General features: G+C 44.9%; 1 protein-coding gene across 2 annotated transcripts in view; it reads right to left on the bottom strand.

The window, feature by feature from the left end:
- SPPL2A (signal peptide peptidase like 2A) overlaps positions 1 to 26593 on the bottom strand; it is a 56348-nt gene extending 29755 nt beyond the window's left edge. Inside the window, exons 1-5 of one of the 2 annotated variants that reach the window (XM_038766945.1) lie at positions 26386 to 26593; positions 8794 to 8913; positions 4831 to 5013; positions 4051 to 4140; positions 405 to 538 (exon numbers count right to left, since the gene is read on the bottom strand). In XM_038766945.1, the coding sequence (XP_038622873.1) occupies positions 405 to 538; positions 4051 to 4140; positions 4831 to 5013; positions 8794 to 8913; positions 26386 to 26454 (596 nt within the window). In that variant the 5' untranslated portion in view covers positions 26455 to 26593. The remainder of the gene's footprint in view (positions 1 to 404; positions 539 to 4050; positions 4141 to 4830; positions 5014 to 8793; positions 8914 to 26385) is intronic. The other variant, XM_038766946.1, reaches the window with a different exon arrangement.
- Positions 26594 to 27537: the final 944 nt, after the last annotated feature.

Here is a 27537-nt window from a genome sequence, read left to right as displayed (position 1 = left end):
ATATTAACAAAATAAAATAAATATAATAGACATGTACAAGTAAAATAGAGTAATAAATATGTACAATCATATATACACATATACAGGTGCTGTGGGGAAGGGAAGGAGGCAAGATGGGGGGATGGAGAGGGGGACGAGGGGGAGAGGAAGGAGGGGGTTCAGTCTGGGAAGGCCTCCTGGAGGAGGTGAGCTCTCAGTAGGGCCTTGAAGGGAGGAAGAGAGCTAGCTTAGAGGATATAGTAAGCGCTCAATAAAAATCATTGATTGATTGATTGAGAAAAATCACTAGTTAACTGAATGTGTGCACGCACGTAGACACATACACGATTTTTAAAGGCTTCCTTAGCAAACACTGCCTACGAAACATTAGGTCTCCAGGACGCGCTTAGGTCGGTCAAACTTACAATTCTGAGACGCCACTCCAATAACCTCCTAAGGCCACGGTCAGTACAGCAATTAGAAAGATGACCACCATACTGTAGTCAAATTCAGGCAACGGTGGTGAGTAAAGTTTCACGGAGATGTTATTTCCAAAAGTCTGAAAGAGATAAACCAATTAAACGGGGGCCGGGGTGGGGGGAAACGGACGGGCTTCTCTCAGCAATCGGCTGCAGATTTTGAAGGGTTTTGTTTTCCGGCTTTGTGCGAAAGACTCATTCTTCCCGATCACCTACAGAGCCCGAATTTTGGGTGCACAAACGCGCCGCTTCAAATAACTCGGTGCCCTACTTCTAACGCCAGTAAGATGCCTGTGGGTGGGAGGTTGGAATGATGATTTTTAGTACAGAAATTGCTTTAAGGGCCACTCGGGCCGTTTGGTACGGAAATTCGGTTTCGAGGAAGAAGCCGTGGAAGTCGAAATTCCCGGTGAACCGGTCACGGCGCCGGCGACAGAGGGGATTTCCGTAACAGTGTGAGGAGCAGTTGTTAGAGCTGAACGAACGGATGAGAGGCCAGAAGGAGAAAGACAGATCAGTTCGCGGAGCGACAGACCTTTCTGAGTGAATGAGCTCGGAATTAGCCGTCAGGGCAAACCAACGGGGCGAGTAAATGCCAGAATGGCAAAAACTAATACAAATAATTATAATAATTACCATTATTATTATTACGGTACTTGTTAAAAGCCATGTGCCAAGCACTGGGGTAGACACACGTTCATCAAATTGGACACAGGCCCTGTCCCCTGTCCCCCTCTCCATCCCCCCATCTTGCCTCCTTCCCTTCCCCACAGCACCTGCATATGTGGATATATGTTTGTACATATTTATTACTCTATTTCTTTATTTATTTAACTTGTACATATCTATTCTATTTATTTTATTTTGTTGGTACGTTTGGTTTTGTTCTCTGTCTCCCCCTTTTAGACTGTGAGCCCACTGTTGGGTAGGGACTGTCTCTATATGTTGCCAACTTGGACTTCCCAAGCGCTTAGTACAGTGCTCTGCACACAGTAAGTGCTCAATAAATACGATTGATGATGATGATTTTACAAATGAGGTACCTGAGGCACAGAGCAGTTAAGTGACTTGCCCAAGATCACACAGCAGACAAGTGACGGAGCCGGGATCAGAACTCCGTGACTTGCCCGAAGCCACACAGCAGGAAAGAGGCGGAGTTGGGATTAGAACCCAAGTTCTCTGACTCCATGCCCTTGTTTTTATCAATAGGCCATGACTCTATATAATAATAATAATAATAATAATGATGATGGCATTTATTAAGCACTATGTGCAAAGCACTGTTCTAAGCGCTTGGGAAGGTTACAAGGTGATCAGGTTGTCCCACGGGAGGCTCACAGTCTTAATCCCCATTTTACAGATGAGGTCACTGAGGCACAGAGAAGTTGAGCGACTTGCCCAAAGTCACACAGCTGACAGTTGGCAGAGCCGGGATTTGAACCCATGACCTCTGACTCCAAAGCCCGGGCTCTTTTCCACTGAGCCACACTGCTTCTCTATATGAATTTTAAACAGTTCTTTGCCAGGGCAACTCCAGGTTCTTCTGCTAATATAGTAACAGAGCAAAGGAATCCCAGGGTAAAGGGTTCCTTAAAATTCATTTTTTTTTTTGATGGTATTTATTCAGCGCTTACTAATGTGCAAAGCACTGTTCTAAGCGCTGGGGAGCTTATAAGGTGATCAATCAATCATATTTATTGAGCGCTTACTGTGTGCAGAGCACTGTACTAAGTGCTTGGGAAGTACAAGTTGGCAACATATAGAGACAGTCCCTGCCCAACAGTGGGCTCACAGTCTAGAAATCAGGTTGTCCCAAGGGGGGCTCACAGTCTTAATCTCCATTTTCCAGATGAGGGAACTGAGGCCCAGAGAAGTGAAGTGACTTGCCCAAAGTCACACAGCTGACAGTTGGCGGAGCCGGGATTTGAACCCATGACCTCTGACTCCAAAGCCTGGGCTCTTTTCCCCTGAACCACGCGGCTTCTCTATATGAATTTTAAACAGTTCTTTCCCAGGGCAACTCCAGGTTCTTCTGCTAATATAGTAACAGAGCAAAGGAATCCCAGGGTAAAGGGTTTCTTAAAATTCATTTTTTTTTGATGGTATTTATTAAGCACTTACTACGTGCAAAGCACTGTTCTAAGTGCTGGGGAGCTTACAAGGTGATCAATCAATCAATCATATTTATTGAGCGCTTACTGTGTGCAGAGCACTGTACTAAGCGCTTGGGAAGTACAAGTTGGCAACACATAGAGACAGTCCCTGCCCAACAGTGGGCTCACAGTCTAGAAATCAGGTTGTCCCAAGGGGGGCTCACAGTCTTAATCCCCATTTTACAGATGAGGTCACTGAGGCACAGAGAAGTTGAGCGACTTGCCCAAAGTCACACAGCTGACAGTAGGCGGAGCGGGGATTTGAACCCATGACATCTGACTCCAAAGCCCGGGCTCTTTTCCACTGAGCCACGCTGCTTCTCTATATGAATTTTAAACAGTTCTTTCCCAGGGCAACTCCAGGTCCTTCTGCTAATATAGTAACAACAGCAAAGGAATCCCAGGGTAAAGGGTTTCTTAAAATTCATTTTTTTTTTTATGGTATTTTTAAGCGCTTACTATGTGCAAAGCACTGTTTTAAGTGCTGGGGAGGTTACAAAGTGATCAGGTTGTCCCACGGGGGGCTCACAGTCTTAATCCCCATTTTACAGATGAGGTAACTGAGGCACAGAGAATAATAATAATAATAATGATGGCATTTGTTAAGTGCTTACTATGTGCAAAGCACTGTTCTAAGCGCTGGGGAGGGTACAAGCTGATCACATTGTCCCACGTGGGGCTCACTGTCTTAATCCCCATTTTACAGATGAGGTAACTGAGGCACAGAGAAGTTAAGTGACTTGCCCAAGGTCATACAGCAGATATGTGGGGGAGCTGGGATTAGAACCCATGACCTCTGAATCCCAAGCCCGTGCTCTTCCCACTGAGCCACCCAGCTTCTCTAAGTGACTTGCCCAAAGTCACCCAGCTGACAAGTGGTGGAGCCGGGATTTGAACCCATGACCTCTGACTCCAAAGCCCGGGCTCTTTCCACTGAGCCACGCTGCTTCTCCATTCTGGGCTCCCTAGCCACAGAGACCTGGGAAGTGTCTTTTAGGGGTGGGGGTATTTTTTAGCAGCCGGGAGCCCTCCCCCCGAGAAAGTCAGGGCCGCAGACACAGGAGAAGACATCAGATTAATGTCCGTCTCCTGTTCTAGACTGTAAGCTCGTTGCGGTAAAGGAAGGCGTTTGTTATACTGTTCTATTATACTCTTCCCAAGCGCTTAGTACGGCGCTCTGCACACAGCAAGCGCTCAATAAATACGGACTGAACGAATGAATGAAAGGAGAAGGCGCCTGCTGACAGCAATGTAGTCTGGGCTTCATTCTGGGCTGGGGAAAGAAGCGTGGCTCGGTGGAAAAGAGCCCGGGCTTTGGAGTCAGAGGTCATCGGTTCAAATCCCGGCTCCGCGGCTTTGGGCAAGTCACTTCACTTCTCTGGGCCTCGGTTACCTCAGCCTTAAAATTCGTCTACTGTCATTCTCTATCGGTTACTTACCTGCTGCATGTTTTCAACATCTCCGTATCTTACGAGTGCGATGGGTATCGTCACATCACTAAATTCAGTTTTGTTACCTGAGGGAGGAGACTGAGACAGAAAATTGACTTGCAACCAAAAGCCCCGTCTTCAGAACTGAAGCGCCATGTAAACACCTTTGCAAAATTCCACATTTTGAAAGTAACGAAACGATTTAAGACCAGCAACTGAAGAGAACTTGGTGAGCTGGAAAGATCATCCCCAGAAAAGTCAAAGTATATTTAAGTCAGAAAATCGTGGGATTTCATCTTTTCGCACACAAGAGGGATCGCCAAGTGCTGGCTGCCCTCTGAATTATAACTTTTTGTCTAAATGACTTTCCAGAAATGAACGGCTTTGGACACTACAAACGCAGATGGGGAAGAATTTTCTAAAAATAAGGTGGAAAAAAGGAAATGAGGGAGAAGCGGGGAAATCCATCTTACTCCAGATAAAGTCTCTTGTGTAGTGCTGATCTTGGACTACATTCTTGGAATTTCAGATTTGCCTTGTTCCCCAACAGAGGCCTTGTCTATGCAGAGCCACGGGCATGAAAGCCCCAACTGTTTTCCCATCTTGATTCCCAGAATGAAAAAGAATTCCTTTCAAACTCTGACATTCAACTCTCCAAGTCCTTAAGCACCACTCCAGGAGGGGAAAAGAAAAAAGGGGGGAAAAACTGCCCTCGTTTCCCAAGGCTCAACTATCTTATCTCCGGCAAATGTTCACTAATTATTCGGAACATTTCTCCTACAAACTTACTAGTGCGGTGTTGCTCGCAATCAGCAAGACTTTAGCTCCTCTGCTTTGGGCGATCCTTGCTTTTTCCAGAAAGAGGCAGCTCCCTCTCATTACCACCACCGCTTTGTCTTTGATGCTACCGGGAGGAACGGCGGAGGAGTTGCAGAGCTGTGTGGCCGTCAGGTTCTCCAAAGCGAAGGACGTCTGGAAAAAAGGAAACGGGATACGGTTAACTCGCTCTTTTTCAAAGACGGCACCTCACCTCTGCGGGAAACCGGCACCGATCTGACTCGACGTTCTGGCAGATCCCACCTCCGGGAAAGAGTCAGGTTTAGGGATTAGGAGCCCAACTTACGGGGCTTTAAGGCCTGGCAGCCAGGCCTTCGTCTTAAACCAAGCTGTCTTTCCCTACGGGAATAACGTTACACTCGTGTCACCCCGGAATGAGCGAATTCCAAAAAGGATCTCGAGGCTGGTCTGCTGTCAGCAGCAACAACCTTGTGTTCGTTGCCCACTTTGTCAAACGCAGTCAGTCCACCGTATTTATGGAGCCCTTACTGGGTGCAGAGCACAGAGAAGCGGCGCGGCTCAGCGGGCTTGGGAGCCGGAGGTCATGGGTTCTAATCCCGACTCCTCCACTTGTCAGCTGTGTGACTTGGGGCAAGTCACAACTTCTCTGTGTCTCAGTTACCTCATCTGCAAAATGGGGATTGAGACTGTGAGCCCCACGTGGGACAATCTGATCACCCTGTATCCCTCCCAGCACTTCGCACATAGTCAGTGCTTAACAAGTGCCATCGTCACCATTTTTACTAAGCGCCTGGGAGAGGACAATAGAATAACACAACAGATCCATGCCCTGCCCACAATGAGCTTACAAGCTAGGTACATGAAAAAATTACAAATGACAGCCTGAATCCCCACTCAAAAGGAGAATAATAATAATAATTTTGGTATTTGTTAAGCGCTTACTATGTGCAAAGCACCGTTCTAAGCGCTGGGGAGGATACAAAGTGATCAGGTTGCCCCCCGTGGGGCTCACAATCTTAATCCCCATTCTCCAGCTGAGGTAACTGAGGCCCAGAGAAGCGAAGCGGCTTGCACCAAGCCACACAGCAGACAAGCGGCAGAGCCGGGATTTGAACCCATGACCTCTGACTCCCAAGCCCATGCTCTTTCCACTGAGCCAGGCTGCTTCTATATGCTGAACTGGAATGCTAATAATCATGACGGCATTTATTAAGCGCCCACCATGTGCAAAGCACTGTTCTAAACCCTGGGGAGGACACAAGGCGGTCAGATTGTCCCACGTGGGGCTCACAGTCTTAATAATAAGTAAAATAACCCAGTTATGGCCCATTTCAATTTAACAGATTTAATAATGGCAATTAACTCCCCAAAACAGCGCTGCCAGAGCCTCTATGAAGCAGCCCCCGAGGTCCTTTCCCCACACCCAAATTATAATCCTTTATAGTGCTTCAAAAGTCCAAATTTTGAATGGCCTATTTCTGCTCCCTTTCCTGACAGGCGGGCAAAACATCCAGCAGGAGTTCATCAGTCACTGGTATTTATTGAGCGCTTGCTGTGTGCACGGCACGCTCCCTTAGGACGGGTGGGCAAAAGTGAACTCGGTGCTTGACGCCGCCAACGACAAACACGACGGCACGGCCGTTGACGATCTTTGTGAGCTCGTGGTGTGTTGTTGGAACCACAGTGACCATTTCAGACTCCTAGACTGGGTAGGGACCGTCTCTAGATGTTGCCAACTTGGACTTCCCAAGCGCTTAGTCCAGTGCTCTGCACACAGTAAGCGCTCAATAAATACGACAATGAATTTCAGTTACACCCACACACACAGGTGAATTTTACCATCACTGGATCTTCGTCAAGGACCAACGAGACAGACCTCCGTACTGGTCTTCCACCTCCAGTCGGCACTTCACACTGCTGCTTCTTGCTCACCCCACAACTACATATAGAGACGGTTCCTATTCATTCATTCAATTGCATTTATTGAGCGCTTACTGTGTGCAGAGCACTGGACTAAGTGCTTGGGAAGTACAAGTCGGCAACATATAGAGACGGTTCCTATTCATTCATTCATTCAATCGTATTTATTGAGTGCTTACAGTGTGCAGAGCACTGGACTAAGCGCTTGGGAAGTACAAGTCGGCAACATATAGAGACGGTTCCTATTCATTCATTCAATTGCATTTATTGAGCACTTACTGTGTGCAGAGCACTGTACTAAGTGCTTGGGAAGTACAAGTCGGCAACATATAGAGATGGTTCCTATTCATTCATTCAATCGTATTTATTGAGTGCTTACAGTGTGCAGAGCACTGGACTAAGCGCTTGGGAAGTACAAGTCGGCAACGTATAGAGACGGTTCCTATTCATTCATTCAATTGCATTTATTGAGCGCTTACTGTGTGCAGAGCACTGGACTAAGTGCTTGGGAAGTACAAGTCGGCAACATATAGAGACGGTTCCTATTCATTCATTCATTCAATCGTATTTATTGAGTGCTTACTGTGTGCAGAGCACTGGACTAAGCGCTTGGGAAGTACAAGTCGGCAACATATAGAGACGGTTCCTATTCATTCATTCAATTGAATTTATTGAGCGCTTACTGTGTGCAGAGCACTGGACTAAGTGCTTGGGAAGTACAAGTCGGCAACATATAGAGATGGTTCCTATTCATTCATTCAATCGTATTTATTGAGTGCTTACAGTGTGCAGAGCACTGGACTAAGCGCTTGGGAAGTACAAGTTGGCAACGTATAGAGACGGTTCCTATTCATTCATTCAATTGCATTTATTGAGCGCTTACTGTGTGCAGAGCACTGTACTAAGTGCTTGGGAAGTACAAGTCGGCAACATATAGAGATGGTTCCTATTCATTCATTCAATCGTATTTATTGAGTGCTTATAGTGTGCAGAGCACTGGACTAAGCGCTTGGGAAGTACAAGTTGGCAACGTATAGAGACGGTTCCTATTCATTCATTCAATTGCATTTATTGAGCGCTTACTGTGTGCAGAGCACTGGACTAAGTGCTTGGGAAGTCCAAGTCGGCAACATATAGAGACGGTTCCTATTCATTCATTCATTCAATCGTGTTTATTGAGTGCTTACTGTGTGCACAGCACTGGACTAAGCGCTTGGGAAGTACAAGTCGGCAACATATAGAGACAGTTCCTATTCATTCATTCAATCATATTTATTGAGCACTTACTGTGTGCAGAGCACTGTACTAAGTGCTTGGGAAGTACAAGTCGGCAACATATAGAGACGGTTCCTATTCATTCATTCAAGCGTATTTATTGAGCGTTTACTGTGTGCAGAGAACTGTACTAAGCGCTTGGGAAGTCCAAGTTGGCAACATACAGAGACGGTTCCTATTCAATCATTCATTCATTCAATCGTATTTATTGAGCGCTTACTGTGTGCAGAGCACTGTACTAAGTGCTTGGGAAGTACAACTCGGCAATATATAGAGATGGCTCCTATTCATTCATTCAATCGCATTTATTGAGCGCTTACTGTGTGCACAGCACTGTACTAAGCGCCTGGGAAGTACAAGTTTGCAACATAACATTTCCTACGCAACAACGGGCTCACAGTCTAGAAGGGGGAGACGGACGACAAAACAAAATAAGTGGACGGGTGTGAAGACATCAGATCAAACAGAATTAAAGCTAGATGCCCATCATTAACAAAATAAACAGAATAGTAAATAACGTACAAGTAAAATAAATAGAGTAAAAAATCTGTACAAATATATATAGAGGTGCTGTGGGGCGGGGAAGGAGGTAGGGCGGGGGGGATGAGGAGGAGGAGAGGAAAAAGGGGGCTCAGCCTGGGCCCCCTTATCAGCCATTATTCAAAAATCCGTTTTTTTTTTTTTTAATGGCATTTATTAAGCGCTTACTATGTGCAAAGCACTGTTCTAAGCGCTGGACAATCTTACAAGTGGACTTACTGCATTTTCCAGAGAATCGGGGAAAGTTGTCCACTGGGGATTGTAGATCATACAGTAGTTCTTCGACGGCACTGGACTACCACTTCCAAATGCACGAAGGATCCCTTCCTGAGCAGAGACCTGAAACACAAGCATGAATTTTTAGAGCGACCCTGAAATCTCGTTCTTCCAAACATCCACCAAATCAGCCAGGGAACTTTTTCTTTTTTTTTTTTTACCAAATCGTCATCATCATCTCAAGCACGCTGATAATCAAGAATACCACTATTATTATTATTGCTATTACATGATTTTAAATACCTACACAAACATTTTTTTTGAGCGTTCGCTGTGTGCACAGCACTTACATGAAAGCACGTGGGAGAGCACAACGGAACAGAGTTGGTAATAATAATAATAATAATAATGGCATTTATTAAGCGCTTACTATGTGCAAAGCACTGTTTTAAGCGCTGGGGAGGATACAGGGTGATCAGACGTTTTCTTGTCTACAAGAAGCTTACAGTCTAGAGAGGGAAGCAGACAGGTACGTCTCTTCTGGAGTCAGTGGTCATGGGTTCAAATCCTGGCTCCGCCAACTGTCAGTTGTGTGACTCTGGGCAAGTCACTTCAATCAATCAATCAATCAATTGCATTTATTGAGCGCTTACTGTGTGCAGAGCACTGTACTAAGGGCTTAGTACACTTCTCTGGGCCTCAGTTCCCTCATCTGCAAAATGGGGGTTAAGACTGTGAGCCCCATGTGGGACAACTTGATCACCTTGTATCCCCCCCACACAGCGCTTAGAACAGTGCTCCGCACATAGTAAGCACTTAACAAATGCCATCACTATTATTATTATTATTCTCTGGGCCTCAGTTACCTCTCCTGTAAAATGGGGATTGACTGTGAGCCCCCCTTGGGACAACCTGGTCACCTTGTAGCCTCCCCAGCGCTTAGAACAGTGCTCTGCACACAGTAAATGCTTAATAAATGCCATTATTATTATATATCTATAATTCTATTTATGCATATTGATGTCATGGTTGCCTGTCTACTTGTTTTGTTGTCTGTGTTCCCCCTTCTAGACTGTGAGCCTTTAGTCGAGTAGGGATTGTCTCCGTTGTCGAATTGTACTTCCCAAGCGCTTAGTACAGTGCTCTGCACACAGTAAGCGCACAATAAATACGATTGATTGATTGATTAGCTTGTAGATACAGTGCTTAGTACAGTTCCTGGCATATAATAAGAGCTTATTCATTCATTCAATCGTATTTATTGAGCGCTTACTGTGTGGAGAGCACTGGACTGAGCGCTTGGGAAGTCCAAGCTGGCAACATCTAGAGACGGTCCCTACCCAACAGTGGGCTCGCAGTCTAGAAGGGGGAGACAGAGACCAAAACAAAACATATTCACAAAATAAAATAAGCGGTCAGGATATATATAAAATATATAAATAAAATAAGCAGTCAGGATATATATATAAATAATAATAATATATATAAATAAAATAAGTGGTCAGGATATATATAATATATATATATAATAATATATATAAGCCCTTATATATATATCCTGACCACTTATTTTATTTATATATATTATTATTATTTATAAATAAATACAGATATATAGTAAGCTTATTTTATTTATATATATATATATATCACTGATTGACGGAGCTGACCCTCATGTCGCTCAGCTGATTCCAATTACAGCCCATGACTCAACACGGTTGAGGCCAGGCAAATATACAAAATATAATAAGTGGTCAGGATATATATATATATATAATATATATAAATAAAATAAGCAGTCAGGATATATATATTATATATATAATAATGTATATATAAGCCCTTATATATATATATATCCTGACCGCTTATTTTATTTATATATATCTATATCACTGATTGACGGAGCTGACCCTCATGTCACTCAGCTGATTCCAATTACAGCCCATGACTCAACACGGTTGAGGCCAGGCAAATATACAAAATATAATAAGCGGTCAGGATATATATATATATATATATATATATAATATAATATATAAATAAAATAAGCGGTCAGGATATATAGATATTATATATATAATAATATATATAAGCCCTTATATATATATCCTGACCGCTTATTTATATATATTATTATTATTTATAAATAAATACAGATATATAGTAAGCTTATTTTATATATTTATTTATATATAAATTTATATATATATCACTGATTGATGGAGCTGACCCTCATGTCGCTCAGCTGATTCCAATTACAGCCCATGACTCAACACGGTTGAGTCCCGGCAGGAGCCGGGATTGTTGAGCTATTTTTAAGACGACCGCTCTGGCCGAGAGCTCGGAGGAGGGAGAGGTGGGGTTCGATTTCAACCGTGAAATGTCCGGAGCCACAGAGAGCCGCTCTAGATTTTCCCCTCTAGCCTGTACGCTCGTTTTGGGCAGGGAATGTGTCTGTTAATTGTTATATTGTAATAATAATAATAATGATGGGATTTATTAAGCGCTTACTACATGCAAAGCACTGTTCTAAGCGCTGGGGAGGTGACAAGGTAATCAGGTTGTCCCACAGGGGGCTCACAGTCTTAATCCCCATTTTACAGATGAGGGAACTGAGGCTCAGGGAAGTTAAGTGACTTGCCCACGGTCACACAGCAGACACGTGGCGGAGCCGGGATTCGAACCCATGACCTCTGACTCGTGCTCTTTCCACTGAGCCACGTTGCTTCCCTACTGCTTGTACTCTCCCAAGTGTTTAGTACAGTGCTCTGCACACAGTAAGCGCTCACTAAATACGACGGACTGACTTCACCTCCCCACTGCAATTAATAATAATAATAATGATGGTATTTATTAAGTGCTTACTATGTGCAAAGCACTGTTCTAAGCGCTGGGGGGATACAATTCAGTTAGTTACACACCTGCAACTATGCGGCAGTTAATGTCTGCATTAAATCCCGACTCCGCCAATTGAGCTGTGTGACTTGGGGCAAGTCACTTCACTTCTCTGGGCCTCAGTTCCCTCATCTGGAAAATGGGGATGAAGACTGTGAGCCCCCCGTGGGACGACCTGATCACCTTGTATCCTCCCCAGTGCTCAGAACAGTGCTTCACTTCTCCGGGCCTCAGTTCCCTCATCTGTAAAATGGGGATGGAGACTGTGAGCCCCCCAGGGGACAACCTGATCACCTTGTAACCTCCCCAGTGCTCAGAACAGTGCTTTGCACATAGTAAGCGCTTAACAAATACTAACATTATTATACTTTCACATAACTATCTCACAACCTCTCTGTGCCTCAGCTACCTCATCTGTAAAATGGGGATTAAAATTGTGAGCCCACCATGGGACAACCTGATCACTTTGTAACCTCCCCCAGTGCTTAGAACAATGCTTTGCACATAGTAAGCACTTAATAAATGCCATCATTATTATCATTATCATATGAAGGCAAAAGATTGTTACTACAAAATAATCTATTAATAATAATAATAGTAATAATAATGGCATTTGTTAAGGGCTTACTATGTGCGAAGCACTGTTCTAAGCGCTGGGGGGGATACAAGGTCATCAGCTTGTCCCACGTGGGGCTCACAGTCTTCATCCCTATTTTACAGATGAGGGAACTGAGGCCCAGAGAAGTGAAGTGACTTGCCCAAAGTCACACAGCTGACAAGTATCGGAGCCGGAATTAGAACCCATGACCTCTGGCTCCCAAGCCCGGGCTCTTTTCCACTGAGCCACGCTGCTTCTCGAACGAGCCCGGGCAACTTGTACTTCCCAAGCCAACTTGTACTTCCCAAGCGCTTAGTCCAGTGTTCTGCACACAGTAAGCGCTCAATAAATACGACTGAATGAATGAACGAATGAAAGTGGCGGAGCCGGGATTAGAACCCATGATCTATGGCTCCCAAGCCCGGGCTCTTTTCCACTGAGCCACGCTGCTTCTCGAACAAGCCCGGGCAACTTGTACTTCCCAAGCGCTTAGTCCAGTGCTCTGCACACAGTAAGTGCTCAAAAAATATGATTGAATGAATGAATGAAAGTGGCCAAGCCGGGATTAGAACCCATGACCTCTGGCTCCCAAGCCCGGGCTCTTTTCCACTGAGCCACGCTGCTTCTCGAACGAGCCCAGGCAACTTGGCCAACTTGTACTTCCCAAGCGCTTAGTCCAATGCTCTGCACACAGTAAGCGCTCAATAAATACGATTGAATGAATGAATGAATCAATGAAAGTGGCTGAGCCGGGATTAGAACCCATGACCTCTGGCTCCCAAGCCCAGGCTCTTTTCCACTGAGCCACGCTGCTTCTCGAACGAGCCCAGGCAACTTGGCCAACTTGTACTTCCCAAGAGCTTAGTCCAGTGCTCTGCACACAGTAAGCGCTCAAAAAATACGATTGAATGAATGAATGAATGAAAGTGGCGGAGCCGGGATTAGAACCCATGACCTCTGGCTCCCAAGCCCGGGCTCTTTCCACTGAGCCACGAACAGTTTCAGAAATGAGGATCTTTCTTGGCTGGAAGACCCAACTTGAAGGTGAATCTAGAGACGAGGAATCAAAACTACAGTAAGGCTAAGGACTCCTGTATGGCCTTGGGCAATCCACTTCACTTCTCCATTAATCTCATCTGTAATAATAATAATAATAATAATAATGGCATTTATTAAGCGCTTACTATGTGCAAAGCACTGTTCTAAATGCTGGGGAGGTTACAAGGTGATCAGGTTGTCCCACGGGGGGGCTCACAGTCTTCCTCCCCATTTTCCAGATGAGGGAACTGAGGCCCAGAGAAGTTGAGTGACTTGCCCCAAGTCCCACAGCTGACAAGTGGCGGAGCCGGGATTTGAACCCATGACCTCTGACTCCAAAGCCCGGGCTCTTTCCACTGAGCCACGCTGCTGCCCCAAAATGGGGATTAAGACTGTGAGCCCCATCAATAAATCGTATTTATTGAGCGCTTACTGTGTGCAGAGGACTGTACTAAGCGCTTGGGAAGTACAAGTTGGCAACATATAGAGACAGTCCCCACCCAACAGTGGGCTCACAGTCACAGTCCCCATGGGAGACACGGACTGTGTCCCCAGACTGAGCCCCTTCCTTCCTCTCCCCCTCGCCCCCCTCTCCATCCCCCCCATCTTACCTCCTTCCCTTCCCCACAGCACCTGTATATATGTTTGTACATATTTATTACTCTATTTATTTATTTTGTTTGTACATATCTACTCTATTTATTTTATTTTGTTAGTATGTTTGGTTTTGTTCTCTGTCTCCCCCTTTTAGACTGTGAGCCCACTGTTGGGTAGGGACTGTCTCTATATGTTGCCAATTTGTACTTCCCAAGCGCTTAGTACAGTGCTCTGCACATAGTAAGCGCTCAATAAATACTATTGATGATGATGATCTGCTTACCGTATATCTACCCCAGAGCTTAGAACAGTGTCGGGCACATAGCGGGCGCTTAACAAATACCATTTAAAAAAATAATAAAAAAGACAAGGTTTGGTGGAAGAACAGCACCCGCAAATCAAATCCCTAAGGCGATGACTGTTGCGCGTCAACTCCATCCCTTGAATCTCAGATTCCATCTTCTACAACATGAAATGGGGGTTTGATTGCAGTTGAGCTCTAAGTTTCGAGTGTTTGGAAAGCTTCCGATCACACGTGAGTGAATTCCCCTTTTTGAAGAGGGAAAATTTTGCATTAAAGAGCCTGAACGCCAGTCACACGTCTCTCCCACTCCCCCAGACCTTCAGCTGGCTCCACAGTCCTTCAAGGAGAAACTCCTCAAAAAGCGGCTTCACGGCTATCCGCTAGCCTCCTAACAATAATAACGATAATAATAATGATAGCATTTATTAAGCACTTACTACGTGCTTAACCTGGGTCCTTCCGGCTCCTAATTGCTAATAATAATAATAATAATAGACTGTGAGCCCACTGTTGGGTAGGGACCGTCTCTATATGTTGCCAACTTGTACTTTCCAAGCGCTTAGTACAGTGCTCTGCACACAGTAAGCGCTCAATAAATACAATTAATTGATTTATTAAGCGCTTACTATGTGCCAAGCACTGTTCTAAGTGCTGGGGAGGTTACAAGGTGATCAGGTTGTCCCACGGGGGGCTCACAGGCTTAATCCCCATTTTCCAGATGAGGTAACTGAGGCCCAGAGAAGTGAAGTGACTTGCCTAAAGTCACACAGCTGTCAATTGGCAGAGCTGGGATTTGAATCCATCACCTCTGACTCCAAAGCCTGTGCTCTTTCCACTGAGCCACGCTGCTCCTAATGCATATAAATGCACATAAATATCTACACGCTCTGCTCTATCAACTCCCAAGCTAACTTCTAGATTCTCCCACATCCATCCATTCATTCATTCATTAAATTGTACTTATTGAGTGCTTACTGTGTGCAGAGCACTGTACTAAGTGCTTGGGAAGTACAAGTTGGCAACATATCGAGACGGTCCCTACCCAACAGTGGGCTCACAGTCTTTTATAATAATAGCATTTATTAAGCGCTTACTATGTGCAAAGCACTGTTCTAAGTGCTGGGGAGGTTACAAGGTGATCAGGTTGTCCCACATGGGGCTCACAGTCTTTTCATTCATTCATTCAATCGTATTTATTGAGCGCTTACTGTGTGCAGAGCACCGTATTAAGCGCTTGGGAAGTACAAGTTGGCATCATATAGAGACGGTTCCTACTCAACAGCAGGCTCACAGTCTAGAAGGGGGAGACAGACAACAAAACAAAACATATTAACAAAATAAAATAAGTAGAATAAATATGTACAAGTAAAATAAATACGGTAATAAATACGTACAAACATATATGCATATATACAGGTGCTGTGGGGAGGGGAAGGAGGCAAGGCCGGGGGGATGGGGAGGGGGAGGAGGGGGAGAGGAAGGAGAGGGCTCAGTGTGGGAAGGCTTCCTGGAGGAGGTGAGCTCTCAGTGGGGATTTGAAGGGAGGAAGAGAGCTAGCTTGGCGGATGTGCGGAGGGAGGGCATTCCGGGACCGGGGGAGGACGTGGGCCGGGGGTCGACGGCAGGACGGGCGAGAACGAGGTACGGTGAGGAGATTAGCGGCAGAGGAGCGGAGGGTGCGGGCTGGGCTGGAGAAGGACAGAAGGGAGGTGAGGGAGGAGGGGGCGAGGGGATGGACAGCCTTGAAGCCCAGGCTGAGGAGTTTCTGCCCGGTGCGCAGATTGATTGGTAGCCACCGGAGATTTTTGAGGAGGGGAGTAACATGCCCAGAGCGCTTCTGCACAAAGGCAATCCGGGCAGCGGCGTGAGGTATGGATTGAAGAGGGGAGAGACACGAGGATGGGAGATCGGAGAGAAGGCTGATACAGTAATCCAGACGGGATAGGATGAGCGCTTGAACGAGCAGGGTAGCGGTTTGGCTGGAGAGGAAAGGGTTCCCCAATGTCCCTGGGATCTCCCACCCGTTCACACCTGGGGTCCAGTGTGGTGGGAAGGGTCTCTCAAAGGGAAGTCAGAAGGCAGCCAGGGAGGGTCTCCCAGGGGAAGGGACCTCCTTTCACGCACACAGCCTGACGGCGGCAGCTCTCTACAACTGTCCAGTACAGCCCCCGCTGCGGTGGCCCCCGCTGGGACCCTCCCTGCCCCTTCCGTGGGGAAGGTGGCCGTCAGCTCCGAGGTCACCCCCGCGCGCTTCCGTTTCGGAGAAAAGCACGCCCTGGTGTCCCCGCGGCCGGTCGAGGTTCCCTCTTCCCCGGCCGCCACCCCCTGCTCGGGAAGTTCGGGAGCCCAGTCCATCAAGCGCGTGTACTGAGCGCTCACCCCGGGCACAGCACCGGACTGAGTGCTTGGGAGAGCGCGACACAACCGAGTTGGCAGGCACGACCCCGGCCCGCGACGAGCTCGGAGGCCGTTTGAGCTGGTAATTTAAATTGTGAAGAGCGCGGTTCTGTCGTCACCTCGTCTTGAAGGGTTTCGCCCGACAACGCTGTGTAGAGCAAAACGCAGCGGGCTGTTGGGGGACCCTTTCTTCTAGGCACGACCAGTATTCCCAACTGTTTGGAAGCTCAGCCCAAAATGATCAAGCACAAAAACTCGGGAGCAAATTGTTTGCATCTGACCTGAGGGAAAATTCCCAACGAAACATGAGGGCCTGAAAGCGATAGCCGATGGACGCGGCAAAGGACGTAGATTCGGTTCCCACTTCTGCTACCTCTTAAATGTGCGGTTTGGGTAGTTCTCTAAACCATAAGTTTATTGTTGTTTTTCTTTTTAAATGGCATTTATTAAGCGCTTACTATGTGCAAAGCACTGTTCTAAGCGCTGGGGGGATACAAAGTGATCAGGTCGCCCCACGGGGGGCTCACAGTCAATCCCCATTTTACAGATGAGGTAACTGAGGCACAGTTTGTTGTGGGCAGGGATCAGGGAACGTGACTCCCCTAAACTCGGTTGGACTGTGTTCTCCCACGCACTTAGGACCGTGCTCTGATGAGTCCTGGGTTCTAATCCCGGCTCCGCCCGGTGTCTGCTGTGTGACCTCGGACAAGTCACTTCACTTCCCTGGGCCTCGGTTACCTCATCCGTAAAATGGGGATGGTGACTGTGAGCCCCATCGGGGCTCTATTTATTTATTTTACCTGTACATATCTATTCTATTTATTTTGTTAGTATGTTTTGTTTTGTTCTCTGTCTCCCCCTTCTAGACTGTGAGCCCGCTGTTGGGTAGGGACTGTCTCTATATGTTGCCAATTTGTACTTCCCAAGCGCTTAGTACAGTGCTCTGCACATAGTAAGCGCTCAATAAATACGATTGATGATGATGTTGGGTAGGGACCGTCTCTATATGTCTCAGTGAAAAGAGCCCGGGCTTTGGAGTCAGAGGTCACGGGTTCAAATCCGGCTCCACCAACTGTCAGCTGTGTGACTTTGGGCAAGTCACTTCACTTCTCTGAGCCTCAGTTCCCTCATCTGTAAAATGGGGATTAAGACTGTGAGCCCCCCGTGGGACAACCTGATCACCTTGTAACCTCCCCAGAGCTTAGAACAGTGCTTTGCACATAGTAAGCGCTTAATAAATGTCATTATTATTATTATTATATGTTGCCAACTTGTACTTCCCAAGCGCTTAGTACAGTGCTCTGCACACAGTAAGCGCTCAATAAATACGATTGAATGAATTAATTAATGACAGGAACTGTGTCCAACCTGTTTTGCTTGTACCTACCCCCGTGCTTAGTAAAGTGCTTGGCACACAAACAAATACCACAATTATCATCACTATTATTATCATTATAGTAAGCTCTCGAGAAATACCATTTACTGACATCACGATTACCAAGACATAAAGGTTATCACCTTGGCCAGAGTTGCTGTGAATTCTAATTAAAACCTGTGCCCGAAATAACCCTAAATCAGGTCTGGCCTAAAATAGGTGTTATGACAGCCTCAAGAGGCTTTTTGCTTTTTTAGAACAGAACAGTAAGCAGCGTGGCTCAGTGGAAAGAGCCCGGGCTTTGGAGTCAGAGGTCACGGGTTCAAATCCCGGCTCCGCCAATTGTCAGCTGTGTGGCTTTGGGCAAGTCGCTTCACTTCTCTGGGCCTCAGTTCCCTCATCTGGAAAATGGGGATTAAGACTGTGAGCCCCCCGTGGGACAACCTGATCACCTTGTAACCACCCCAGCGCTTAGAACAGTGCTTTGCACATACTAAGCGCTTAATAAATACCATCATTATTATTATTAACAATAACACTAACACCTTGGATTTAAGTAGAGCTTTGTCTCTTGCGTTCTCAAAACACATTCCCTTCTTCTAGCCCGATTACCCCCACCACCACTCGACAGGTCTGTAAGATGAAGTGACCGTCAGTGACATTTACTGAGCGCTTACGGAGTGCAGGGTACTGAACTAAGCGTTTGGGAGAGTACACTATAACTGAATGAACTGTGAGCCCACTGTTGGGTAGGGACTGTCACTATATGTTGCCAACTTGTACTTCCCAAGCGCTTAGTACAGTGCTCTGCACACAGTAAGCGCTCAATAAATACGATTGATGATGATGAATGGATAGACACGTTCCCTGCCCACCATGAGCTTACAATCTGTAGGGGGGCAGGTACAATCAGAGAGCACAGAATAGGCAACGGCCATGGTGAAATCCCAGCGAGAAGCAGCCCGGCCTAATGGTTAGAGCCTGGCCCCGCAATCAATCAATCAGTTGTATTTATTGAGCGTTTACTGTGTGCAGAGCACTGTACTAAGCGCAACTCAGAAGGACCTGGGTTCTAATCCTGCTTTGCCACCTGTCTGTCGGGTGTGACCACTTTCCCCTTTTAGACTGTGAGCCCACTGTTGGGTAGGGACTGTCTCTATCTGCTGCCAACTTGTTCTTCCCAAGCACTTAGTACAGTGCTCTGCCCACAGTAAGCGCTCAATAAATACGACTGATTGATTGATTGCTTCTCTGTACATATGTATATATGCTTGTACGTTTTTATTACTCTATTTGTACATATCTATTCTATTTTATTTTGCTAATATGTTTTGTTTTGTTGTCCGTCTCCCCCTTCTAGACTGTGAGCCCGCTGTTGGGTAGGGACCGTCGCTAGATGTTGCCAACTTGGACTTCCCAAGCGCTTAGTACGGTGCTCTGCACGCAGTAAGCGCTCAATAAATGCGATTGAATGAATGAATGAATGCTTCTCTGCATCTCAGCTACCTCACCTGCAAAGTGGGGATTAAGCCTGGAAGCCCGATGTGGGACAGGGACTGTGTCCAACCTGGTTACCTCACGTCAACCCCGGCGCTTCAAACAGTGCGTGGCACATATTAAGTGCTTAAAAAGACCACAAACTAGAATCCAGGCCTCAGACTTTGGGTCTGTGCTTCCAAAACAGCTCCGGGGCCCTGCCTGGCTCCAAGCTTATGTCCTAGAAATATAAGCCGCGGCCTCCTGGCTGGCACGTCGCGAAGACTGAAAGCAAAACCGTCCAGAAATGATATCGAAAACAACTGATCGCGCCTTCCCAAGGCACACGCTGCGAAGTTTGGGGGCGAGGGAAATAAAACTACCAGCGTTACAAAAATAGGGCCTCGCTTTCCAAACTCCCGTCACGGTCAGACACTTGGAAGTAATAATAATAATAATGGCATTTATTAAGTGCTTACTACGTGCAAAGCACTGTTCTAAGCGCCGGGGTGGTTACAAAGTGATCAGGTTGCCCCTCGTGGGGCTCACAGTCTTAATCCCCATTTTCCAGATGAGGTAACTGAGGCCCAGAGAAGTTAAGTGACTTGCCCAAAGTCACACAGCTGACAATTGGCGGAGGCGGGATTTGAACCCATGACTTCTGACTCCAAAGCCTGGGCTCTTTCCTACTGAGCCACGCTGCTTCTCTAAGACAGGGAAAGACAGGGGATGTTCCCCTGCGCCTGGTGGGACGTCCCCTGTGGGTGCCTGTGATGGGGGTCCCCAGTGTCTCAGGGATTCCTGATTAACTTGTGTCTCCCCCAGAGCTTAGAACAGTGCTTGGCACATAGTAAGCGCTTAAAAAATACCACCAATTAATTAATTAATAATGGCATTTATTGAGTGCTTATGATGTGCCAAGCACTGTTCTAAGCACTGGTGAGGTTACAAAGTGATCAGCTTGTCCCACGGGGGGGGGCTCACAGTCTTAACCCCCATTTTACAGATGACGTAACTGAGGTACAGAGAAGCGAAGTGGCTTGCCCAAAGCCCGAGCTTTGGAGTCAGAGGTCACGTGTTCAAATCCCGGCTCCGCCAACTGTCAGCTGTGTGACTCTGGGCAAGTCACTTCACTTCTCTGGGCCTCAGTTCCCGCATCTGGAAAATGGGGATGAAAACTGTGAGCCCCCAGTGGTGCAACCTGGTCACCTTGTAACCTCCCCAGCACTTAGAACAGTGCTTTGCCCATAGTGAGCGCTTAACAAATGCCATTATTATTATTATTATTCTCTGGGCCTCAGTTCCCTCATCTGGAAAAGGGATGAAGGCTGTGAGCCCCCGAGGGGACAACCTGATCACCTTGTAGCCACCTCCCCAGCGCTTAGAACAGTGCTTTGCACATAGTAAGCGCTTAACAAATACAATCATTATTATTATTCTTCTCTGGGCCTCAGTTCCCTCATCTGGAAAATGGGGATGAAGACTGTAAGCTTCCTGGGGAACAACCTAGTCACCTTGTAACCATCTCCCCAGCACTTAGAACAGTGCTGTGCACATAGTAAGTGCTTAACAAATGCCATTATTATTATTATTATTATTCCCTGGGCCTCAGTTCCCTCATCTGGAAAATGGGGATGAAGACTGTGAGCCCCCCGGGGGACAACCTGGTCACCTTGTAACCTCCTCCCCAGCACTTAGAACAGTGCTTGGCCCATAGTAAGCGCTTAATAAATGCCATCATTACCACTATTATTATTATTTATGAAGTGCTTGCAGTATACAGGGCATTTTACCAAACACTTCATAAACGCTTAACAAATGCCGTCATTATTATTATCATTATTGCACATAGTAAGCACTTAACAAATGCCATTATTATTATTATTCCCTGGGCCTCAGTTACCTCATCTGTAAAATGGGGATGAAGACTGTGAGCCCCCCAGGGGACAACCTGCTCACCTTGTAAACTCCCCAGCGCTTAGAACACTGCTTTGCATATAGTAAGCGCTCAATAAATGCCATTATCACTATTATTATTACTGTTCATTCATTCATTCAATTGTATTTATTGAGCGCTTACTGTGCGCAGAGAACTATACTAAGCGCTTGGGAAGTCCAAGTTGGCGACATATAGAGACGGTCCCTAACCAACAACGGGCTCACAGTCTAGTAGGGGGAGACAGACAACAAAACAAAACATGTGGACAGGTGTCACATCATCAGAACAAATAGAATTAAAGCTAGATTCATTCATTCATTCAATCGCATTTATTGAGCACTGTGTGCAGAGCACTGTACTAAGCTCTTGGGAAGCCCAAGTTGGCAACATATAGAGATGGCCCCTACGCAACAGCGGGCTCACAGCCTAGAAGGGGGAGACAGATGACAAAACAAGTCTAGAAGGGTCACCTTGTCACCTCCCCAGCACTTAGAACAGTGCTTTGCACATAGTAAGTGCTCAATAAATGCCGTTATCACTATTATTATTACTGTAAATACGATTAAATTAATTCATTCATTCACTCAATCGTATTTATTGAACGCTTACTGTGTTCACACTCTAGACGGTCTAGAACGGGGAGACAGACAACATTTTAACAAAATAAAGTAAATAGAATAAATATGTACAAGAAAAATGAATAAATAGAGTAATAAATCCGTACAAACATATATACAAAGATCCAGGTGCTGTGGGGAGGGGAAGGAGATAAGGCGAGGGGATGGGGAGGGGGGTATTTGGTATATTCATTCATTCAATCGTATTTATTGAGCGCTTACTGTGCTCACACTCTAGACGGTCTAGAACGGGGAGACAGACAACAAAATGAAACATATTAACAAAATAAAGTAAACAGAATAAATATGTAAAAGGAAAATAAAGTAACAAATACGTACAAGCGTATACACATAGGTGCTGTGGGGAAGACAGACAACAAAACCAAACATATTGACAAAATAAAGTAAATAGAATAAATATGTACAAGTTAAATACATAGAGTAGTAAGTACGTACAAACGTATATACAGAGATACAGGTGCTGTGGGGAAGACAGACAACAAAACCAAACATATTAACAAAATAAAGTAAATAGAATAAATATGTACAAGTAAAATAGAGTAATAAATCCATACAAAGGTATATACATAGATACAGGTGCTGAGGGGAAGACAGACAACAAAACCAAACATATTAACCAAAAAAAGTAAATAGAATAAATATGTACAAGTAAAATAGAGTAATAAATCCATACAAACGTATATAGACACAGGTGCTGAGGGGAAGACAAACAACAAAACCAAACATATTAAGAAAATAAAGTAAATAGAATAAATATGTACAGGTAAAATAAATAGAATAATAAATCCGTACAAATGTCTATACATAGATACAGGTGCTGAGGGGAAGACAGACAACAAAACCAAACACATCAACAAAATAAAATGAATAGAATAAATATGTACAGGTAAAATAAATAGAATAATAAATCCGTACAAACGTCTATACATAGATACAGGTGCTGAGGGGAAGACAGACAACAAAACCAAACACATCAACAAAATAAAATGAATAGAATAAATATGTACAGGTAAAATAAATAGAATAATAAATCCGTACAAACGTCTATACATAGATACAGGTGCTGAGGGGAAGACAGACAACAAAACCAAAGATACAAACGTCTATACATAAATACAGGTGCTGAGGGGAAGATGGACAACAAAACCAAACATATTAACAAAATAAAGTAAATAAAATAAATATGTACAAATGAAATAGAGTAATAAATCCGTAAAAACGTCTATACACAGATACAGGTGCTGAGGGGAAGACAGACAACAAAACCAAACATATTAACCAAATAAAGTAAATAGAATAAATATGTAGAAGTAAAATAAATAGAGTAATAAATCCGTACAAGCGTCTATACATATACAGGTGCTGAGGGGAAGACAGACAACAAAAACAAACATATTAACCAAATAAAGTAAATAGAATAAATATGTACAAATAAAATAGAGTAATAAATCCGTACAAACGTCTATACACAGATACAGGTGCTGAGAGGAAGACAGACAACAAAACCAAACATATTAACCAAATAAAGTAAATAGAATAAATATGTAGAAGTAAAATAAATAGAGTAATAAATCCGTACAAACGACTATACATAGATACAGGTGCTGAGGGGAAGACAGACAACAAAACTGAACATATTAAGAAAATGAAGCAAATAGAATAAATATGCACAAATAAAATAGAGTAATAAATCTGCACAAACGTCTATACACAGATACAGGTGCTGAGGGGAAGACAGATAACAAAACCAAACATATTAACCAAATAAAGTAAATAGAATAAATATGTAGAAGTAAAATAAATAGAGTAATAAATCCGTACAAACATCTATAAATAGATACAGGTGCTGAGGGGAAGACAGACAACCAAACCAAACATATTAACCAAATAAATAGAATAAATACGTACAAATAAAGTAGAGTAATAAATCAGTACAAACATCTATACACAGATACAGGTGCTGAGGGGCAGACAGACAACTAAACCAAACATATTAACAAAATAAAGTAAATCTAATAAATATTTACAAGTAAAATGGAGTAATAAAATATGTACAAACGTATATACATAGATACAGGTGTTGAGGGGAAGACAGACAACAAAACCAAACATATTAACCAAATAAAGTAAATAGAATAAATATGTAGAAGTAAAAGAAATAGAGTAATAAATCCGTACAAACATCTATACATAGATACAGGTGCTGAGGGGAAAACAGACAACAAAAACAAACATATTAACCAAATAAAGTAAATAGAATAAATATGTAGAAGCAAAATGAATACAGTAATAAATCCGTACAAACATCTGTACATAGATACAGGTGCTGAAGGGAAGACAGACAACAAAACCGAACATATTAAGACTATGAAGCAAATAGAATAAATATGTACAAATAAAATAGAGTAATAAATCCGTACCAACGTCTATACACAGATACAGGTGCTGAGGGGAAGGCAGACAACAAAACCAAACATATTAACCAAATAAAGTAAACAGAATAAATATGTAGAAGTAAAATAAATAGAGTAATAAATCCGTACGAACATCTATAAATAGATACAGGTGCTGAGGGGAAGACAGACAACCAAACCAAACATATTAACCAAATAAATAGAATAAATACGTACAAATAAAACAGAGTAATAAATCAGTACAAACATCTATACACAGATACAGGTGCTGAGGGGAAGACAGACAACAAAACCAAGCATATTAACCAAATAAAGTAAATAGAATAAATATGTACAAGTAAAATAAATAGAGTAATAAGTCCGTACAAATGTCTATACATAGATACAGGTGCTGAGGGGAAGACAGACAACAAAAACAAACATATTAACCAAATAAATAGAATAAATATATACAAATAAAATAGAGTAATAAATCCGTACAAACGTCTATACACAGATACAGGTGCTGAGGGGAAGGCAGACAACAAAACCAAACGTATTAACCAAATAAAGTAAATAAAATAAATATTTACAAGTAAAATGGAGTAATAAAATATGTACAAACGTATATACATAGATACAGGTGTTGAGGGGAAGACAGACAACAAAACCAAACATATTAACCAAATAAAGTAAATAGAATAAATATGTAGAAGCAAAATAAATAGAGTAATAAATCCGTACAAACACCTATACATAGATACAGGTGCTGAGGGGAAGACAGACAACAAAACCAAACATATTAAGAAAGTGAAGTAAATAGAATAAATATGTACAAATAAAATAGAGTAATAAATCCGTGCAAACGCCTATACACAGATACAGGTGCTGAGGGGAAGACAGACAACAAAACCGAACATATTAAGAAAATGCAGTAAATAGAATAAATATGTACAAATAAAATGGAGTAATAAATCCGTACCAACGTCAATACACAGATACAGGTGCTGAGGGGAAGGCAGACAACAAAACCAAACATATTAACCAAATAAATAGAATAAACATGTAGAAGTAAAATAAATAGAGTAATAAATCCGTACAAACATCTATAAATAGATACAGGTGCTGAGGGGAAGACAGACAACCAAACCAAACACATTAACCAAATAAATAGAATAAATACGTACAAATAAAATAGAGTAATAAATCCGTACAAACGCCTATACACAGATATAGGTGCTGAGGGGAAGACAGACAACAAAACCAAACATATTAACCAAATAAAGTAAATAGAATAAATATGTACAAATAAAATAGAGTAATAAACCCGTACCAACGTCTATACACAGATACAGGTGCTGAGGGGAAGGCAGACAACAAAACCAAACATATTAACCAAATAAAGTAAATAGAATAAATATTTACAAATAAAATAGAATAATAAATCCGTACAAACGTCTATACACAGATACAGGTGTTGAGAGGAAGACAGACAACAAAACCAAACGCATTAACCAAATAAAGTAAATAGAATAAATATGTAGAAGTAAAATAAATAGAGCGATAAATCCGTACAAACGTTTATACATGGATACAGGTGCTGAGGGGAAGACAGACAACAAAACCAAACATATTAAGAAAATGAAGCAAATAGAATAAATATGTACAAATAAAATAGAGTAATAAATCCGTACCAACGACTATACACAGATACAGGTGCTGAGGGGAAGGCAGACAACAAAACCAAACATATTAACCAAATAAAGTAAATGGAATAAATATGTACAAGTAAAATAAATAGAGTAATAAATCCGTACAAACGTCTAGATATAGATCCAGGTGCTGTGGGGAGGGGGAGGAGGGAGAATAAATGAATGAATGAATGAATGAATGAGGGTGCTGAGGCGGGGGGTCAAAGGGCACGGGGGTGTTCGCGGCTTACCGGGGTCGCGAGCAGCAAGCCCCACAGCAGCAGCGGTAGCAGCGGTCCCGGCCGCCTCGGGGGCCCCATCGGGGCCGATGGGGGGGGGGGACGGGGGTCCCGGTTTTGGGGGTCCCGATTTTGGGGTCACCTCAGCGCCCACCGACCGGTCCCCGCTTCCTCTTCCGCCGCGGGGAGCAGGCCATGGCCGCCTCACCTCACCCGCTGTCAATCAGCGCCGCCCCCTCCCCCGCGCGCGCCCTGCGTCATGGCGTCACAAGGAGGCGGCGCGCCAACCACGAGACCCGGCCGGCGGCGCCCCGCAACGTCATGACGCCACGCGGGGCGGTGTGCCAGCCACGTGACCTAGCCGCGTGGCCTTCCCCCTTCCGAACGTCATGACGTCACGCGCGTCTCCTGCCCCTCCCATGCAGGGGCGGAGCATCATGGCACCCACGTGACCCGGCCGCGCGGCCTGCGGTTGTCACTCCGCGCCTCCCCACCCCCGCCCTACGTCATGACGTCACGCGGTGCGTCCTGTCAACCACGTAACCCCCTGCTTCTGTCCGCACCGCCCCCCACCCAACGTCCTGACGTCACGCGAGACTTCTGCCCCTCATCCAGGGGCGGGGCGTCCTTCTGACTACGTGACCCGGCCGGCCGCCTGCGGCTGTCACCCCGCACCGCCCCCCCCACAGACGTCATGACGTCACGAAGAGCGCCATGTCAACCACGTGCCCCCCGCGCCTCCCCTTCCCAACGTCTTGACCTCACGGGGGGGGGGGTCCTGTCAACCACGTGACCCCCTGCTTCTGTCCGCACCGCCCCCCACCCAACGTCCTGACGTCACGCGAGACTTCTGCCCCTCATCCAGGGGCGGGGCGTCCTTTCAACCACGTGACCCGGCCGGCCGCCTGCGGCTGTCACCCCGCACCGCCCCCCCAAACGTCATGACGTCACGAAGAGCGTCATGTCAACCAAGTGCCGCCCGCGCCGCCCCCCCAACGTCTTGACGTCCCGGGGGGGGGGTGTCTGTCAACCACGTGATCCCCTGCTTCTGTCCGCACCGCCCCCCACCCAACGTCCTGACGTCACGCGAGGCTTCTGCCCCTCATCCAGGGGCGGGGCGTCCTTTCAAGCACGTGACCCGGCCGGCCGCCTGCGGCTGTCACC

Source organism: Tachyglossus aculeatus, chromosome 26 (genome assembly GCF_015852505.1).
Source record: "Tachyglossus aculeatus isolate mTacAcu1 chromosome 26, mTacAcu1.pri, whole genome shotgun sequence".
Taxonomy (NCBI): domain Eukaryota; kingdom Metazoa; phylum Chordata; class Mammalia; order Monotremata; family Tachyglossidae; genus Tachyglossus; species Tachyglossus aculeatus.
This window is presented reverse-complemented; position numbering and strand designations above follow the sequence as displayed.